Raw genomic sequence first — 19730 nt, 5'->3', positions numbered from 1 at the left:
TGTGTGTGTGTGTGTGTGTAATGAGTAACAGGTGTGCATAATCAGGATGTAGATGACTGTGGATGTAACTGTCCCTGTGTCTGAAATCACTCATTCGTTCACTACTTCCTACGATAGAGGACTATATAGTAAGCTCATTGGTAAAATGAAAAAAAAAAAAAACGCTTTCGGACACTAGTCCGTCACGCTGGTATTTACGTCATTACTGTCGCACAATTAAAACGTGCCAGATCAGGCAGCTGGTGGGTTTTCAAAATAATAAATACATGCATGTATTTTTGTGATAAATACATATTATACTGAGTGTATTTCCCACATTAATAAATACAGGTAGTCGTCGACTTACAACCTATGCGACTTATGACCGATCGACTTTACGACCGTCTGGTTATGACTGGCAAGTGTTTTCCAGCTGAGCTAGCTGAGCGTACGACAGTTTCCGCCCCAGCTCCCGGTACATGCGCAGTCTCTCTCGCGTTCCCTCGCGCACTCCGTCATACAGTTTCCACCCTAGCTCCCGGCACATGCGCAGTCTCTCTCGCGCTCCCTCACGCACTCCGTCATACAGTTTCCGCCCCAGCTCCAGGCACATGCGCAGTCTCTCTCGCGCTCCCTCGCGCACTCCGTCATACAGTTTCCGCCCCAGCTCCTGGTTTATGAAACGAGCAAATGCTCCTGCCAGCCCAAGCGCTGCAACAGCTGATGATGACGTAGACGACCCACAGCCAAGCACCAGTGATGCCAGCGGTCACTAAATTTTGTATTTTGCTATGTTTTACATTTGTATTTTGGTATGTTTCAAACTAAAATGTTTTCTATTTTTCACACCTGTATTTCGTATTTTTTGTTTTGCACGTATTAAACGAATTGTACTGTACGCAGTGTAGTATGCAGTGTTTGACTTAAACCAAATAATGAGCCAAGGTAATGAAATAAGAAAATGTTGATAAAATAAGACTTTAAGATGATTACAATATCATTACACATCACAATATACTTACGTTCATTTAACATAGGCCGACTTACGACCAGATCGGTTTACGACCGGTCAGTCGTAACCAAACGCAGTCGTAAGTCGACGACTACCTGTACAAAGGACTTTGTGTCTGCTGCATCTTTCAGTTCTTTTAAATCAAGGCTGAATATGTTATTCTTTGCTGCTGCCTTTTATTAAATCAAATTTGAGGCTTTTGATTAATTCCTCACTCTGCACTCTAACTTGCTGTGAGGCGACAGCGGTAACCACTACACCACCGTGCCGCCCTGTATTTTATCTGTCTTGTTCTATTTTATCTTATTTTCTGTTCTCTTACTATTTTTAATTATACTTGAATGCCTGTTTATAATGTGTTTCTTCCTCCGTCCATTCACCTCCAACACACAGGGTGTGACTGTGTGTGATTACATTACATTATAGGCATTTAGCAGACATTTTTATCCAGAACGACATACAACAAGTGCAAAAGTCAGATAGAAGAAGGGCTGAATGTCTAGGCGAGAAAGTTCTAGTGCCAACTGAACAAGCGACAGAATAACACACTGCAAATAATGATATCTTAGCAAGTGAAAATATCTTGAAAATAGTTTAAACCATCTAGCATTTCCTATTAGAAGGATACAAGACACCAATTCTGAGATTATTAAACCTAGTTCTAGATTGCACCCAACTTATTTTAAGATGTCTTATCAAGTAAAAATATCTGTCCATGCAGCAAAATAATCTCACTAGTATTAAGTAATTTGCTCCTCAAATGCAGTTTTCAATTTTTTGCAGTGTTGTGCAATATTTTGTTGAAGTAACAATCAGCAAACAGCCAAGAAAAACAGGCCAACCATACAAATGAGCTGACAAAGCACAACTAAACAGAGAAAAATAAAACCCTAATGGCAAACACTAAGTCATCATGACCCACCTAGATAGTACACAGCCTGGGTTGTTCAAGACTGATACATGATTACACATACAATTACAACATGATGGAAGTTGCAGTTCATGACGGCCATATCTGTAGTTCGTTCTGGGAATCGGAGTCCAGAATGGACTCCGGTGGTGATGTGATAGAGTTAAATTACAGTACCAGTCAAAAGTTTGGACAGACCTTCTTATTCATTGATTTTTCTTTATGTTTATTAATTAAAAGTCACTTCATGTCTTAAAGTAATGATGGATGTCATTTCTCTTGACTTAGGCTACATCCACACGACAACAGCAACGAGATGTTATTTAAAAAAATATCGCGTCCACATGGGCAACGATCAGTAAAATATCAGGTCCATATGGCAACGCAACGCTTGCTGAAAACGATGCAATACACATGCCACACCTCTAGGGGCGCAGTAAGACGGTCCCTTCGGAGACACCAGAACAATAGAAGAAGTAAGGACGCATGCGCATAAACTATTATGCGCGAGACTTCATATTAGCCACAAAGTCAGAAAAATCTGTTCGTAAAATTACATTATAATGACCAAATACAATGAAAAGTATTTTTCCAGTCTCAGTGAAAGGTAATCCCATGTGATCTCGTTTGGACGGTAAACCTGTTGGTACAGTTAAACGCAGCACATGAATGAGGCATCTTTATTCTCTGCTTTGACCCATCCAATATGGCGGCGAGGATGACGTATGATTCTATGCGGAAGGCGGCGTCTTTAATGGTCCAGAATAAATTGAATGCTACATGTTGATGGATTAATTTGTTCTTCTACGCCCTTTTTGAGGAATGTATTGTCGGACTTAAACCAACATCTGAAGAGGTGAGATCGCTCCTTTTTTCCCCTATTTTTGCTGGCGGGATTGACTCTGCCCATCTCTCTCTCTCTCTCTCTCTCTCTCTCTCACTTTGCACCATTACACAATAAATATTCACAGTGAAAATATTTTGTAAGCGCGTTTCATGAACCAAGTTATAGGATTTGTTGACAACTCGCATTGAGTTCGTTACACTTCTACCCGGCGTGAAGCACTCACAGTCATGTGGTTGTGACGTCATCATAAACAAATCTGTTCTACTCATCCAGACGACTTCGCAACGGCAACGTTGCCAGATCTTTCCACTCTGGAACCCGTTCTCAAAAGATTGCGTTTTGGGGCACCCAAAACGCTGGTGCCGTGTGGACGCCAGGCCGAAACGATAAACAATTGTATCAGATTCACCTGAATCCGTTGCCGTGTGGACAGGGCCTTAGTTGAGTGATTCTTGACATAATACGGATTACTACAGTTGTGGAATAGGGCTATTTACTGTATTTTTATTGTTTACTGTTTGATCTCAAACGCATTAAGAAGGCAAGAAATTGCACGAATTAACATTTGACGAGGCACACCAGCATTCCAGGTGACTCCCTCATGAAGCTGGTTAAGAGAATGCCAGTAGTGTGTAAAACATCATCAAGCATGGCCAGCACGGTGGTGTAGTGGTTAGCACTGTCGCCTCAGAGCAAGAAGGTTCTGGGTTCAAGCCCAGTGGCCAACGAGGGCCTTTCTGAGTGGAGTTTGCATGTTCTCCCCGTGTCTATGTGGGTTTCCTCTGGGTGTTCTAGTTTCCCTCAAAGACATGCAGGTTAAGCTAACTGGTGGCTCTAAATTGTCTGTGAGTGTGAATGGTTGTTTGTCTCTATGTGTTAGCCCTGTGATGATCTGGTGTCTTGTCCAGGGTATACCCCACCTCTTGCCCATAGTCAGCTGGGATAGGCTCTGGCTTGCCTGCGACCCTGTACAGGATAAGCTGCTACAGATAATGGATGGATGGATGTCATCAAGGTAAATGGTCAAACCTAAAGTATTAAACATATTTTGCTTTTTGACATTTTTTCTGTTTACCACATAATTGCACATATGCTCCTTGTATTATTTCATAGTTTTGATGTCTTTAGTATTGTTCTACAATGTAGAAAAGAGTCAAAATACAGAAAAACCTATGAATGAGTAGGGGTGGCGAAACTTTTGACTGGTACTGTATATGGATCTTTCACTATACAAGTCTTGGTGAAGGAGCAGTTCCTGTAGGAATGCTTCTGTGTTAGAAAGAATGCATTAATATAAATTGAATTATAGCCAGAAATACTGTCAGAGCTGCTCTTATAGAAAATTCAGTCAGATTTGAGAATTCAACAACACTGTGGTACAGCATTCAATATAACACATGTACAATACAGTACATGCACAATGGTGTATAACAAAGTATAAATCTCTTTATTCTATACATGTTTATTTACATTATCAAAATCATTGGGCAGGCACATATATCCAGACTGATGTAGAAAAGATGAAATGATCCAAAGTACTTAGAGAATATGAAATATCATTACAGATAACAAACAATTACATACCGTACTCAATTTAAGCTAAACAAATATTACCGAGGCCCCCTTGAGGACCAAGTACAAATTGCAAATTAAATGGCAAAAAAAAGTTGCACAATTACATGCTGTGAAAAACCCATAATGGCATCCACCGAAGTTCAGTGTTTTCCCAAACAGTCATGAGGAAAAATGAGTCATCACATGCAGTATTAAAGAACAGCTCTCTGTTTTCATAGAGATCTCTTACACACTAAATACAGAGGCCCTTGCTGGGTGCCATAAGATCAGAGGCGAAGACAAAAACATTTTAAATTAATTATGAAGCAGCAAGTCTGCCATGTGATGTCTAGATTTTATTGCATTATAAAATATTCATTCTGTTGATGTATTTATTCTTTGGAAGGTATGAGAAAAATACGCATGAAATTATGATGAATTTGATCATGGATAGCTGTGTTTCTTCAGTTCCACTTTTGGAAACCTGTATAAAACTGATGTATTTCCACTTCTTCATATTTTCCACTTGAAGGTAATGCAAATCACATTCAGCAGGTGCAGTAAGGTTCTTGAAGAACAAGGTCATCTTTATATGTAATGTGACCTTCATCTGAAAGAAAATCTCAAGTTAGAACCCCAAGTCATCCATACACACAGCACTGATACAGTGTCTTGCAAAAGTATTCATTCCCCTTTGTGTTTGTCCTGTTTTGTCACATAACAAGCTGGAATTAAAATGTATTTTCAGAGGGTTAGTACCATTTGATTTACACAACATGCCTACAACATTAAAGGTGCAAATTGTTGTTTTATTGTGACACAAACAATAATTAAGATGAAAAAACAGAAATCTGGAGTGTGCATAGGTATTCAACCCCTTTCGTATGAAACCCCTAAATAAGAGCTGCTCCAAACAATTCACTTCATAAATCACATAATTAGTTGATTAAGATCCACCTGTGTGCAATCAGTGTCACATGATCTGTCACATGATGTCTGCATAAATCAACCTGTTCTGGAAGGACCCTGACTCTGCAACACTACTAAGCAAGTAACATGAAAACCAAGGAGCCTCCAAACAGGTCAGAGACAAAGTTGTGCAGAAGTATAGATCAGGGTTGGGTTATAAAAAATATCCCAAACTTTGAATATCCCAGGGGGCACCATTAAATCCATTATAGCAAAATGGAAAGAATATGGCACCACTACAAACTTGACAAGTGTAGGTGCATTTGGGTAATTGAGTGATCAATCTCATTAAATCTGAAGGTTAATAATTAAAATTGAATCAGTCTCATATCATTAAATCACTCATGGAATCAGTCTCATTAATCAGTCTCATTAATTAATACCATTAATTTTGGTGCTTAATAATAAATTACCAAACAGCTAAATTATGGTATATTCCAAATTATTATGATCACTTACCATATTACATAAATCATATGCACCTTTGAATTCTTGGAGATTGGGGACTTCAAAGATATTGGAACACAAATAAACACACAGTTTCAATAATAAATGAATTTATTATAAAAAAAGATAAAAAATGGATAATGGCAGTTGAAATATATACAAACAGTGAGATGTGTGTGTGTGTGTGTGAGTGAAAGGCCATATGGCCTGAGCAGAAGGCTAGCGTGGGATGCTAGCTAGGTATGTTCGTGTGTGTCCACGTGGTGTAGAGATCACCACGTGAGATTTGAGGAGAACAAAGGAATTAGCCTTGTGTGGCTAAGCTAAGACAAAGGGAAGCTAGCTAAGGTGGGTTTGTGAGACATGTGGCCACGTGTGGAGGCCTAGATTAGCCTTGTGTTTAGCTAAGACAAAAGGAATGCTAATTAAGGTGTGTTTGTGTGTGGGGAGAGAGAGAGAGAAGCCTTGTGTGTGGCCTACAAAAAGGATTAGCTCTGGTAGCTAACCCCATGTGTGTTTGTGGGGGAGGAGTTGACCACGTGGTAAGGCCTATGGCCTAGCAAAAGAAAGAAGCTAGCGTGGGATGCTAACTGAGGTGTGTTTGTGAGGCCAGGTGAGGCCTGTGACCACGTGTTTGTGTGTGTGTCAGGCCTGGTGACCACGTGTTCGTGTAGGCCTAGATTAACCTCGTGTGGCTAAGCTAAGACAAAGGGATGCTAGCTAAGGTGTGTTTGTGAGTGGCCACGTGTTTGTGTAGGCCTAGATTAGCCTTGTGTGGCCAAGCTAAGACAAAGGAATGCTAGCTCATAACACTACTAAATCCACTGAAATCTTGATGAGGTCAGGATGTGTGATAAGGAAATTAAAGTGTTAGTGAGGAATAGAGAAGCATGCACAGCCTATCTATTAAACAATTGATTGAAACAAAATAAATCAATTCAACACGCTGCGTGTTTACAGTGTAACAATTAAACCGTTCCTGAGTGTAAATTCACACTACTTCAATAAAAGCTAATTCCTAAGACTAGGTTTTTAGATTATGCCCAAAAATGCCGGTCTTACGCGAGATTATGAGAAGATGTCCCGAGACTTTTGGAGTTTTCACAGTTGTGGAGATCTTCGTGAAGCACAGGGGATTCCTTGGAGAGGCTTTGGCTACGTTCACACTGCAGGCTGAAGTGACTCAAATCCGATCTTTTCGCCCATATGTGACCTGTATCCGATCTTTTATTGACAATATGAACGACACAGATCCGATTTTTTCAAATCCGACCTAGGCCGTTTGGATATGTGGTCCTAATTCTGATTCCTATCCGCTCTTTTCATATGCGACTTCAGTCTGAACCGCCAGGTCGCATTCATCCGACTTACACGTCATCAACAAGCCACAAACGTCACTATTCTGCACTGAAGTAGGCGGCGGGTCTCTCAAAAAAAGTTACAACAACATGGCACGTGACCACGGGCGCAGATAGAGGGTGGGACTTGTCCCACCCAGATTTAAATTCACCTCGTTCGGTCCCCCCCACTTATAGGGAGGAAAAAACGTCTATGCTGTCTTTCTTTGCATAAGGCAAACCTCACGGAAAAATCAAAAGACTAATTACCATTTGGTTTATTGAGGTGCACAGCAGTGTATACATAGTTGCAACAACTCACATAAAACAAAAGAAAGACTGATATTCGGTTGGTTGAGCTGCACAGACTGCACAGGTAGCGAGCTCGAGCTTGGTTGCTATGGTTACTAACAACAAGTTTGACAGGCATATCGGGGTTGGGGTTGGTTTGCTGGCAGCTTTGTCCCCCCCAGTTTTTTGTCCCTCCCAGTTCAAAAAACGTATCTGCGCCCCTGCGCATGACATCAATGCGAGGGACGCTTCGGGCTGTGAAGGTTCTGAATCTTCTCAATGGAAGGACGCAGAGGTTAGGGAGCTGATTTCCATTTGGGGGGATGCAGCTATTCAAGCTAGATTGGATGGGTCATACCGCAACCGGGCGGTTTTACTTCCATAAACACTGGCCATGCTCACTGCGTGTGACGTCGTCGTATCCTGCAATGCGCATGCGGAACACTTTTAGGTCGCTTTTCGTTCATACTGAGGATCACATACAAGTCGCATATATTTGTTAATGTGAACGACCTCACAAAAAAATCGGATTTCACAAAAAAATCGGAATTGAGCATTAAGCCTTGCAGTGTGAACGTAGCGTTAGTTTCACAGGAGTCCGTAGAGACTTCTGTAGAAAAGCAAAGAATTCTTGGTCCGACGCTTCGTAGCTCGTGGGAAGGAAATCTTTGTAGAACAAGGTGCACAGCGCTTTGTAAAAAAAGGGTCCAGCCGCTCTCTTAACTTTGAATTAAAACTGCTTGGGCGGCAGTCGTGACATCACTTCTAATACGAATAAAACCGGTTGTAACTCGATTGAGTTAAAGATCGTGCGACTCTGAAGTCTACCTTGGCCAAGGGTAAGAAAGAAATCGCGCTAAATCGTGGATCTTGCAAGAAAGAGGTCTTTTTCTGGTTTGCTCGGGTGAGCCGAGCGATTCTTCCTTGTGTCCGTGTTGAATTCACGGCGCCGAAAGAGGCGGAGCTAGGAGTTCCCGGGTTTCTTATGCTTTCATGGAGGATGTGACGTTGGTGATCCCGCCCCCGCGTGACGTTGGTCAACGCGGAAGTTGGCTGATGGGAAATGTAGTTTCTTAAAAGGGACTGTACCTACACAAGGAAGGCTGTTCACCAAAACTCACAGACCGGGCAAGGAGGGCATTAATCAGAGATGCAACAAAGACAGCAAAAATAAGACTGAAGGAGCTGCAAAGATCCACAGCAGACATGGGAGTATCTGTCCATAGGACCACTTTAAGCCATACACTCCACAGAGTGGGGCTTTATGGAAGAGTGGGCAGAAAATAGTCATTGCTTAAGAAAACACGTTTGGAGTTTGCTCAACAGCATGTGGCAGACTCCCCAAACACATGGAAGAAGATTCTCTGGTCAAACGAGACCAAAATTGATCTTTTTGGCCATCATGGGAAATGCCATGTGTGGCGCAAACCCAACACTCTGAGAACACCATTCTTACAGTGAAGCATGATGGTGGCAGCATCATGCTGTGGGGATATTTTTCATCTGTAGGGACAGGAAAGCTGGTCAGGACTAAAGGAAAGATGGATGGCACTAAATACAGGGCAATTCTGGAGGAAAAACTGTTTGAGCCAGCCAGAGGTTTGAGACTGGGACGAAGGTTCACGTTCCAGCAGGACAATGACCCTAAACATACTGCTAAAGCTACACTGGCATGGTTTAAAGGGAAACATTTAAATGTCTTGGAATGGTTTAGTCAAAGCCCAGACCTCAATCCAATTGAGAATCTGTGGCATAACTTGAAGGCTGCTGTACACCAATGCAACCCGTCTAACTTGAAGGAGTTGGAGCAGTTTTGCCTTGAGGAATGGGCAAAAATCCCAGTGCCTAGATGTGCTAAGCTAATAGAGACATACCCCAAGAGACTTGCAGCTGTAATTGTAGCAAAAGGTGGCTCTACAAAGTATTGACTTCGGGGGTTGAATACCTATGCACACTCCAGATTTCTGTTTTTTCATCTTAATTATTGTTTGTGTCACAATAAAAAACAATTTGCACCTTTAAAGTGGTAGGCATGTTGTGTAAATCAAATGCCGCTAACCCCCAAAAATCCATTTTAATTCCAGCTTGTAATGTGACAAAACAGGACAAACACAAAGGGGGATGAATACTTTTGCAAGACACTGTAGATATCAAGCATCAAAAGAAATACTAAGCTGTTGTGTTGTACATTGACACTCATACCACAAGTAAAACATGCATAACATTGTAAGAACTGAAATTTTTCAGGATTTTTGACCTGTGTCATTTGAAACATCATCATCTTCATTATTATATTGACTTGACAAGATTGTTTCGTTTGCTAAATAAATTATTAGAATACCAGGAAAAAAAACCCACAAAGGAAAATGTATTATATATCTAACTATACTGCTGCTATACTACAGAATAGTTTACAGTCCATGTTCTTTGTATTTATTGTCCTGTGTATTCATTATCCTGTGTATTTATTGTTCCGTGCATATTTTTCTGTGTATTTATTGTTCTGCACTCATCTGACACTGTTGTATATTTGCACATTGTGTAGTCTTGTCTACTGTTATGTGTTGCACCATGGTGCTGGAAAAATGACATTTCATTCCAATGTATACAAGTGTGGCAGCGGGGGCGTGGTCAAGCACCGGTCTGTGACAGGAGGGCGGAGTTGGGGAAGGTAAGTGGCAGAATCGCTTCACCTGAGTGTCATTAACCTGTGTTTTGTGTGTTCTCCCCAGTAAACCGCCCTATTTAAGGAGGGAGAGCGAGAGCAGAGGGAGAGCCGGACGAGACGCTGTGTGTGTGTGTCTCTCGCGCTATTGAAACAGTGTTGCAACCCTGAAAAGTGTGGCAATAAAGCCTTTAAACAAACCTGATCTCTGTCCTGCCGTCCTCTGTGCTCCACCCACACGCGATTCTCGCTACAACAAGCTATATAGAGGAATAACAATAAAAACCCACCTGACTTGCCTTGACTATTGTGCAAAGTATGAAACAATATAATTCACAGAATAATAATCATACTATATACTGTATAAGCTACATCCAGCAGGTATACTGAATAAAGTAGGCTCTGAGTGTTAAAAGAGTAGCAATAGGGCAGGAAATAATATATAAGCACACACAGATGACACATTAACAGTAATTATGGGGAAGCCATGGCCTAAATGTTAGCAAAGTGGCTTTGGGACCAAATGGGTGCCGACTCAATTCCCTGGTCCAGCAGGAATGGCTAAAGTGCCCTTGAGCAAGGCATGTAACCCCAAGTGCACCCCAGGCTGCTCTGGGTATGTTGTACATCGCTCTGGATAAGAACATCTGCTAAATGCCTGTAATGTAATTCAAGGACCTTAAAGGACAATACAACATAAGGTATGCAAAAATTTTCCTTCAGTTTTAACATATCTAACACATCTTACACATCACTCCAAAATCTCTCCCAGATTTTAACATCTGGTGACTGTGAAGGCCATCATGTACAACCCCGATTCCAAAAAAGTTGGGACAAAGTACAAATTGTAAATAAAAACGGAATGCAATGATGTGGAAGATTCAAAATTCCATATTTTATTCAGAATAGAACATAGATGACATATCAAATGTTTAAACTGAGAAAATGTATCATTTAAAGAGAAAAATTAGGTGATTTTAAATTTCATGACAACAACACATCTCAAAAAAGTTGGGACAAGGCCATGTTTACCACTGTGAGACATCCCCTTTTCTCTTTACAACAGTCTGTAAACGTCTGGGGACTGAGGAGACAAGTTGCTCAAGTTTAGGGATAGGAATGTTAACCCATTCTTATCTAATGTAGGATTCTAGTTGCTCAACTGTCTTAGGTCTTTTTTGTTGTATCTTCCGTTTTATGATGCGCCAAATGTTTTCTATGGGTGAAAGATCTGGACTGCAGGCTGGCCAGTTCAGTACCCGGACCCTTCTTCTACACAGCCATGATGCTGTAATTGATGCAGTATGTGGTTTGGCATTGTCATGTTGGAAAATGCAAGGTCTTCCCTGAAAGAGACGTCGTCTGGATGGGATCATATGTTGCTCTAGAACCTGGATATACCTTTCAGCATTGATGGTGTCTTTCCAAATGTGTAAGCTGCCCATGCCACACGCACTAATGCAACCCCATACCAGCAGAGATGCAGGTTTCTGAACTGAGCGCTGATAACAACTTGGGTCGTCCTTCTCCTCTTTAGTCCGAATGACACGGCGTCCCTGATTTCCATAAAGAACTTCAAATTTTGATTCGTCTGACCACAGAACAGTTTTCCACTTTGCCACAGTCCATTTTAAATGAGCCTTGGCCCAGAGAAGACGTCTGGGCTTCTGGATCATGTTTAGATACGGCTTCTTCTTTGAACTATAGAGTTTTAGCTGGCAACGGCGGATGGCACGGTGAATTGTGTTCACAGATAATGTTCTCTGGAAATATTCCTGAGCCCATTTTGTGATTTTCAATAGAGAAGCATGCCTGTATGTGATGCAGTGCCGTCTAAGGGCCCGAAGATCACGGGCACCCAGTATGGTTTTCCGGCCTTGACCCTTACGCACAGAGATTCTTCCAGATTCTCTGAATCTTTTGATGATATTATGCACTGTAGATGATATGTTCAAACTCTTTGCAATTTTACACTGTCGAACTCCTTTCTGATATTGCTCCACTATTTGTCGGCACAGAATTAGGGGGATTGGTGATCCTTTTCCCATCTTTACTTCTGAGAGCCGCTGCCACTGCAAGATGCTCTTTTTATACCCAGTCATGTTAATGACCTATTGCCAATTGACCTAATGAGTTGCAATTTGGTCCTCCAGCTGTTCCTTTTTTGTACCTTTAACTTTTCCAGCCTCTTATTGCCCCGTCCCAACTTTTTTGAGATGTGTTGCTGTCATGAGCCAATATTTCAAATGAGCCAATATTTGGCATGAAATTTCAAAATGTCTCACTTTCGACATTTGATATGTTGTCTATGTTCTATTGTGAATACAATATCAGTTTTTGAGATTTGTAAATTATTGCATTCTGTTTTTATTTACAATTTGTACTTTGTCCCAACTTTTTTGGAATTGGGGTTGTATAGTACAGGATGGAAATGTTTCATCACATGATCAAAGTGATCAGTCAGTATACCTGTGTCATTGATTTGCAGTGATGTGTCTGTCTAAGGGAACAAGTGGACCCAAATAATCATCAATAACCACTTGATTCTCTCAGGGTCACAGTGGATCAAGAGTCTATCCTGGGTCCTGGGTGTGACGCAGGAATACATGCTGGATAGCATGTCAGTTCATCTCAGGGCACTATGCACAAATATTTGCACACTCCCTCAATACTAGGGCAATTTAGAGTTGCCAGTCAACTTACTGGAATGTTTTTGGGAAATGGGAGGAAACCTGGTACTCCAAAGAAAACCAACATGAACACAGTGCATGCCACAGCACACTGTTAGGAACAGGGGTACAGTAGGAGTCTATTTCTGTCCCCCAAGGTACAATCTACACTATTGTACCCCCTACGGCTCATTATTAGAACTCAAGAAAACTAAGTGTACCTTTTTAGGGCCAAAAAGATACATATTTGGTCCCAAGCAAAATATAAAGGGTACAAACATGTACCTTAGAGGGTACTTCCCCAGTGACAAGCCATTGTACCCCTAAAGATACAATAATGCGCTTTATTTTCTGAGACTGCATAACAAGCCCACACCTTTTTTCTTTTAATGTCACCCATATATGCTGTCTTTGACCACCATGTAATGGAGTAGTTAGGTGTCTCCTTCCCTCCACTAGCCTGGGGTGGTGCCTTGAGCAAGCACTAGCAACCCCCCACTCCCCCTGGTCAGGGTTATGACTGAAAACTGAATTGGCAAACTGCACAGAGGATTGTACAGTTCATCAAGCATATCAACAAGCTTATTCTGGAATTTCTGTTTTTTATTGTACAAATAAATATTGCTCCAAAAAGAACTGCATATCTCAAACAGAGATGGAGAGATTAGATAAACTAACCTTATGTTCACACTAGCAAGTAACATTTGATATGCACTTATAGTTTGTCATTTGTGGGTGTGGGAATGTGCCATCCTTGACCGCCATGCAATGGAGTAGTACGGCGTCTCCTTCCCTCCATTAGCCTGGGGTGGTGCCTTGAGCAAGCACTAGCAACCCCTTGCTCCCCCTGGTCAGGGTTATGACCAAAGACTGGACTTGGCAGACTGTGTGGAGGAGACCATCACCTGGTGGTTCAACGGGCAGGAAAGCAGACCCAGCAAAGCATTTGTGGAGTGTGGTCGGGGCACAGTGCAACACGTAGAACACTGTTGGCCATCCACTGCACCCCAACCTACCTCCAGCTGTCTTGCCCCTGGACCCAGTTAGATCGGGATGAGAGAGTGAGGCTGACTGTTGCTCAACTCTTCCTCACTCTAATCCAAGTCACATGCAAGTCATACATATACAACTTCTTCAAAACCATTGGAAAACCAACATATCAGGTGACTCCTCATGAAGCTGGTTATAAGAATACCAAGGGTAAAGAAATAACAACTTTATTCATCACACACTTGTGAAATTTCCTCTCTGCATTTAACCCATCTGAAGCAGTGAACACACACATGCGGGCAATGAGCACACACACATACCCAGAGCAGTGGGCAGCCATGCTAACAGCACCCAGGGAGCAGTTGGGAGTCAGGTGCCTCATTCAAGGGCACCTCAGCCCAAGGCCGTCCCATATTAACCTAACCACATGTCTTTGGACTGTGGGGGAAACCCATGCAAATATGGGGAGAACATGCAAACTCCACACAGAGAGGCCCTCACTGGCCGCTGGGTTCGAACCCAGAACCTTCTTGCTGTGAGGCGACCGTGCTAACCACTACACCACCGTGCTGCCCAATTCTGGGTATGTAAAATTGCCAAGAAGGCTACTATTTGCAAATAGATTTTCCTAAAAATATGCAAACACCTGACCATCACACCCATATGTGATTCTTCCCCAAACTGTTGCCACAAAACTGGAAGCACACAATTGTCTAGAATGTCTTTATATGCTGTAGCATTACAATTTCCCTTCACTGGAACTGAGGGGTGCAAACCTGTTCCAGCATGGCAATGCCCTTGTGCAAAAAGTGAGCTACATGAAGACATGGTTTGCCAAGTTTGGAGTGGAAGAACTCAAGTGTCCTGCACAGAGCCCTGACCTCAACCCCACTGGAGATCTTTGGGATGAACTGGGACACAGACCAGGCCTTTTCGCTCATCAGTGCCCGAACTCATTAATGCCCACAGCCACATTCCAAAATCGAGTAGAAAATCTTCCCAGAAGATTGGAGGCTGTTAAAGCAGAAAAAAGGGAACCAAGCCAATGATATTATTGCCCTTGGTTTTGAAATGGGATGCTCAAAATGGCCAGATGAACAAGCTGTATGTCTGGATCCAGCCAACGTGGAGAGGACCCTCTCCAGGATCAACCCACATAAGGCAGCTGGACCAGACAACATACCTGGTCATGTTCTGAAGGACTGTGCCATGGAGCTCAGGGATGTCCTTGCTGACATCTTTAACATCTCCCTGAACCAAGCTGTTGCCCCCACATGTTTCAAAGCTACAATCATAATACCAGTGCCAAAGAAGCCCCTCCCATCTAACTATAATGACTATCGGCCCGTAGTACTGATTTCCATCATCATGAAGTGCTTTGAGTGACTGGTCATGCAGAACATCAAGTCCATTCTCCCTCCCTCTCATGACCTGCTCCAGTTTGCATATAGGTCAAACAGGTTCATAGAGGATGCTACTGTATCTCTGCTGCTCTACACCCAGCCCTCACTCACCTGGACTCAAAGAACACCTATGTGTGAATGCTGTTTTTGGATTACAGTTCGGCATTCAATACAATCATTCCCCAGCAGCTAATACAAAAACATGGACATTTGGGACTCAACACCTCTCTTTGTTACTGGGTGCTGGACTTTCTTACAGGGAGGCCACAGAATGTGCGGGTAGGCAGTAACTCCTCCAGGACCATCATGCTGAGCACAGGGGCCCCACAAGGGTGTGTTCTCAGCCCGCTGCTCTTCACCCTGCTGACCCATGACTGTGTACCAAGCTACAGCACTATCCACATCAAGTTTGCGGATGACACAACTGTGGTGGGCCTCATCACTAACAACGATGAAGCCAACTACAGGAATGAGGTGAGCCAACTGGTCGAGTGGAGTAAAGACAACAATCTCTTCCTGAATGTGGAGAAGACCAAAGAGATTGTAGTCAACTTCAGGAGAGGTCACTCACAGCATCCCCCTCTGACCATCGATGGTGCTGCAGTGGAGAGGGTGAGCAGCACCAAATTCCTTGGGGTGCACATTGCTGAGGACCTCTCCTGGTTCAACAACACTGCATTGCTGGCCAAGAAGGCTTAAACTCGCTTCTACTTCCTCCGCAAACTGAGGAGTGCACGAGTCCCACCCCCCGTCATGTGCTCATTTTACAGGGGCACCATTGAGAGTGTCCTCACTGGCTGCATCACTGTGTGGTACAGAGGCTGCAGTGCCTCCTGCTGGAAGACTCTGCAACGCATAGTGAACACGGCCAGCAAGATCATCAGTACCCCTCAGCCCTCCCTTACGGACATCTATCATGCCCATCTCACCCGCAGAGCCATCAGCATCGCTGGTGACATCTCCCACCCTTCTCACTCACTCTTCAGCCTCCTGCCCTCAGGGAAAAGGTACTGGAGCCTCCGGGCCCACTCCACAAGACTGCTAAACAGCTTCATCCACCAGACTGTCAGGATGCTGAACTCTGTCCACTACCTACCCCCTACCCCTGGTCTGTAACACATTCATTCACACAAGAAAATCCCTCATCTATTATGAACATCACACCACAAACATTAGCATTACTGCTGTATTTGCTGCTATTACTCATTTGCACTACTGTCATATACACCTCATAAGCTGCTCTTCTAGCACCTTCTCCGTTATTGTACTGTATTGCACTACTGCTATTTTGTACATCATTTGATTTTAGAGTGTATTTTTATCTATATTATCTACAACCCTGATTCCAAAAAAGTTGGGACAAAGTACAAATTGTAAATAAAAACGGAATGCAATAATTTACAAATCTCAAAAACTGATATTGTATTCACAGTAGAACATAGACAACATATCAAATGTCAAAAGTGAGACATTTTGAAATTTCATGTCAAATATTGGCTCATTTGAAATTTCATGACAGCAACACATCTCAAAAAAGTTGGGACAGGGGCAATAAGAGGCTGGAAAAGTTAAAGATACAAAAAAGGAACAGCTGGAGGACCAAATTGAAACTCATTAGGTCAATTGGCAATAGGTCATTAACATGACTGGGTATAAAAAGAGCATCTTGGAGTGGCAGCGGCTCTCAGAAGTAAAGATGGGAAGAGGATCACCAATCCCCCTAATTCTGTGCCGACAAATAGTGGAGCAATATCAGAAAGGAGTTCGACAGTGTAAAATTGCAAAGAGTTTGAACATATCATCATCTACAGTGCAAAATATCATCAAAAGATTCAGAGAATCTGGAAGAATCTCTGTGCGTAAGGGTCAAGGCCGGAAAACCATACTGGGTGCCCGTGATCTTCGGGCCTTTAGACGGCACTGCATCACATACAGGCATGCTTCTGTATTGGAAATCACAAAATGGGCTCAGGAATATTTCCAGAGAACATTATCTGTGAACACAATTCACCGTGCCATCCGCCGTTGCCAGCTAAAACTCTATAGTTCAAAGAAGAAGCCGTATCTAAACATGATCCAGAAGCCCAGACATCTTCTCTGGGCCAAGGCTCATTTAAAATGGACTGTGGCAAAGTGGAAAACTGTTCTGTGGTCAGACGAATCAAAATTTGAAGTTCTTTATGGAAATCAGGGACGCCGTGTCATTCGGACTAAAGAGGAGAAGGATGACCCAAGTTGTTATCAGCGCTCAGTTCAGAAGCCTGCATCTCTGATGGTATGGGGTTGCATTAGTGCGTATGGCATGGGCAGCTTACACATCTGGAAAGACACCATCAATGCTGAAAGGTATATTCAGGTTCTAGAGCAACATATGCTCCCATCCAGACAACGTCTCTTTCAGGGAAGACCTTGCATTTTCCAACGTGACAATGCCAAACCACATACTGCATCAATTACAGCGTCATGGCTGCGTAGAAGAAGGGTCCGGGTACTGAACTGGCCAGCCTGCAGTCCAGATCTTTCACCCATAGAAAACATTTGGCGCATCATAAAACGGAAGATATGACAAAAAAGACCTAAGACAGTTGAGCAACTAGAATCCTACATTAGACAAGAATGGGTTAACATTCCTATCCCTAAACTTGAGCAACTTGTCTCCTCAGTCCCCAGACGTTTATAAACTGTTGTAAAGAGAAAAGCGGATGTCTCACAGTGGTAAACATGGCCTTGTCCCAACTTTTTTGAGATGTGTTGTTGTCATGAAATTTAAAATCACCTAATTTTTCTCTTTAAATGATACATTTTCTCAATTTAAACATTTGATATGTCATCTATGTTCTATTCTGAATAAAATATGGAATTTTGAATCTTCCACATCATTGCATTCCATTTTTATTTACAGTTTGTACTTTGTCCCAACTTTTTTGGAATCGGGGTTGTATATTTATATATATTGTTTTTCTTAATTTTATCTATATTATCTATATTTATAAAAAATGTTTTTTTTTGTGTGTGTGTGTAATCTTTATCTGTTTTTTGACAAGTAAGGTGAAAGAGAAACGGCATTTCGATTTTCCTATATGTCCTGGATATATAGTGAATTGACAATAAAGAATCTTTGAATCTTTGACTCAATATGCTTGGCCATGTCGCGCTTTTGGCTGTAATATTTTATAGTATAAAACACTTAAAAGAGTAAAAATAAAAAAACTCACGAGTGTCTATATGTAATTTATAGTCAGTCAACCTGATACAGTTTGTGATTTTAGTGTTAAGAATGAATGAGAGATAAAGCATTAAAATACTATGATCACAAGGAAAATATTAGGAGCAGAAAACAGCAGTGCTAATCAAAGTAGCAATCTTAAACACTAAGTATCTGAAGCAATAAATCCAGGAAGCTAGCAAGATACTAGGGAATGAAAGAGGAACTACAGACATTGTGAATATGTCAAAACAAACATATTTTTCCTCTTGATTACAGGAGCACATGACTCTATGACGCCAAACCTGGAAGAGTGGCGCCAATCGCTTCTAAAAATAGCAAAGTCGGTCTCAGTACAAAACAACACAACTTTTAAACAAACAGATAGTTTCATCTTTTAAATTCAGCAAAAAAGGAAACACTGATTTACAATCTGTCTGTCTGAAATTTCACTCCTCAAAAATGCTGATTTCATTTTAAAGCTGGATATGAAAAGCTACAACTGCTATAACCCTTGATGCTACTTCCAACATCAGAGCTCCACACAATCAATAGCAAAGGTCATAGCTAAAGGAGAAATATGCTAATCTCATATGACGCTAAGAAATTAGTTCATGCTTTTGAAAAACCTCCACATTGCATTATATATATATATAAAATCTTCAGCTTGTTCAAAATGCAATGCAACAATCCACATCATTATCATGAACTCCACATTAATTAAAATGTCCTGCACATGAAGTTTATATTTCTGATCATCATTATCATTATTATTATTATTATTATTATTATTATTATTATTATTATTGCTGTTGTTTTTCTCTTTTTATTACCCCCTTAGTACACTCCATTGAAACAACAAAATCATGGCTTGAAAAAATACGGGAAAATATGTCACACCTCAGTGGCATGTTTTATTTACAAAATAATAATTAAAAAAAAATATGTATACCTGTCTTTGGTGATTCATTACCTTCAGGGTTCTTCCCCTGAACCCTGAATGAGGTAGACAAAGACATTAGATAAGAGTATGTCTGTGTTGACAGCATCATATTACACCAGCGAGTTAATAAAAACATTGTTATTTATTTTTCACGATTTATACACTATTATAGTCTAAAAACCCAGTATAGAAATATAAATAGTGCATAAATTTATATGTTTAGGTTGTAAATAATGACCATTTTCTTTTGAATAATGTGATGTATGATGTAAGCTGAATATTGGTACCCCTTGTGTGCGTGCGTGCGTGCGAGACACACACACACACACACACACACACACACACACATATGCATACATATAGTGGTGCTTGAAAGTTTGTGAACCCTTTTGAATTTTCTATATTTCTGCATAAATATGAACTAAAACGTCATCAGATTTTCACACAAGCCCTAAAAGTACATAAAGAGAACCCAGTTAAACAAATGAGACAAAAATATTATACTTGGT

At 41.5% G+C, this 19730-nt stretch overlaps 1 protein-coding gene across 3 annotated transcripts in view; it reads right to left on the bottom strand.

Moving 5' to 3' along the window:
- Nucleotides 1–4239: 4239 nt before the first annotated feature.
- Nucleotides 4240–19730, bottom strand: part of si:ch1073-59l16.1 (polymeric immunoglobulin receptor) — a 50372-nt gene continuing 34881 nt past the window's right edge. Inside the window, exons 7-9 of one of the 3 annotated variants that reach the window (XR_009654666.1) lie at nt 19231–19274; nt 10213–10271; nt 4860–4912 (exon numbers count right to left, since the gene is read on the bottom strand). Coding sequence is in view for 2 of the 3 variants with exons in the window: in XM_060920708.1 (XP_060776691.1) it covers nt 4667–4912 (246 nt within the window). In the remaining variant the exon portion in view is untranslated. Of the gene's footprint in view, nt 4913–10212; nt 10272–19230; nt 19275–19730 lie in introns of all 3 variants that reach the window. The other 2 variants (XM_060920709.1, XM_060920708.1) reach the window with 2 other exon arrangements.

The sequence above is a fragment of the Neoarius graeffei genome, chromosome 5 (assembly GCF_027579695.1).
Source record: "Neoarius graeffei isolate fNeoGra1 chromosome 5, fNeoGra1.pri, whole genome shotgun sequence".
NCBI lineage: Eukaryota > Metazoa > Chordata > Actinopteri > Siluriformes > Ariidae > Neoarius > Neoarius graeffei.
The sequence above is the reverse complement of the archived record's forward strand: the minus strand, read 5'-3'. Positions and strand labels throughout refer to the sequence as shown.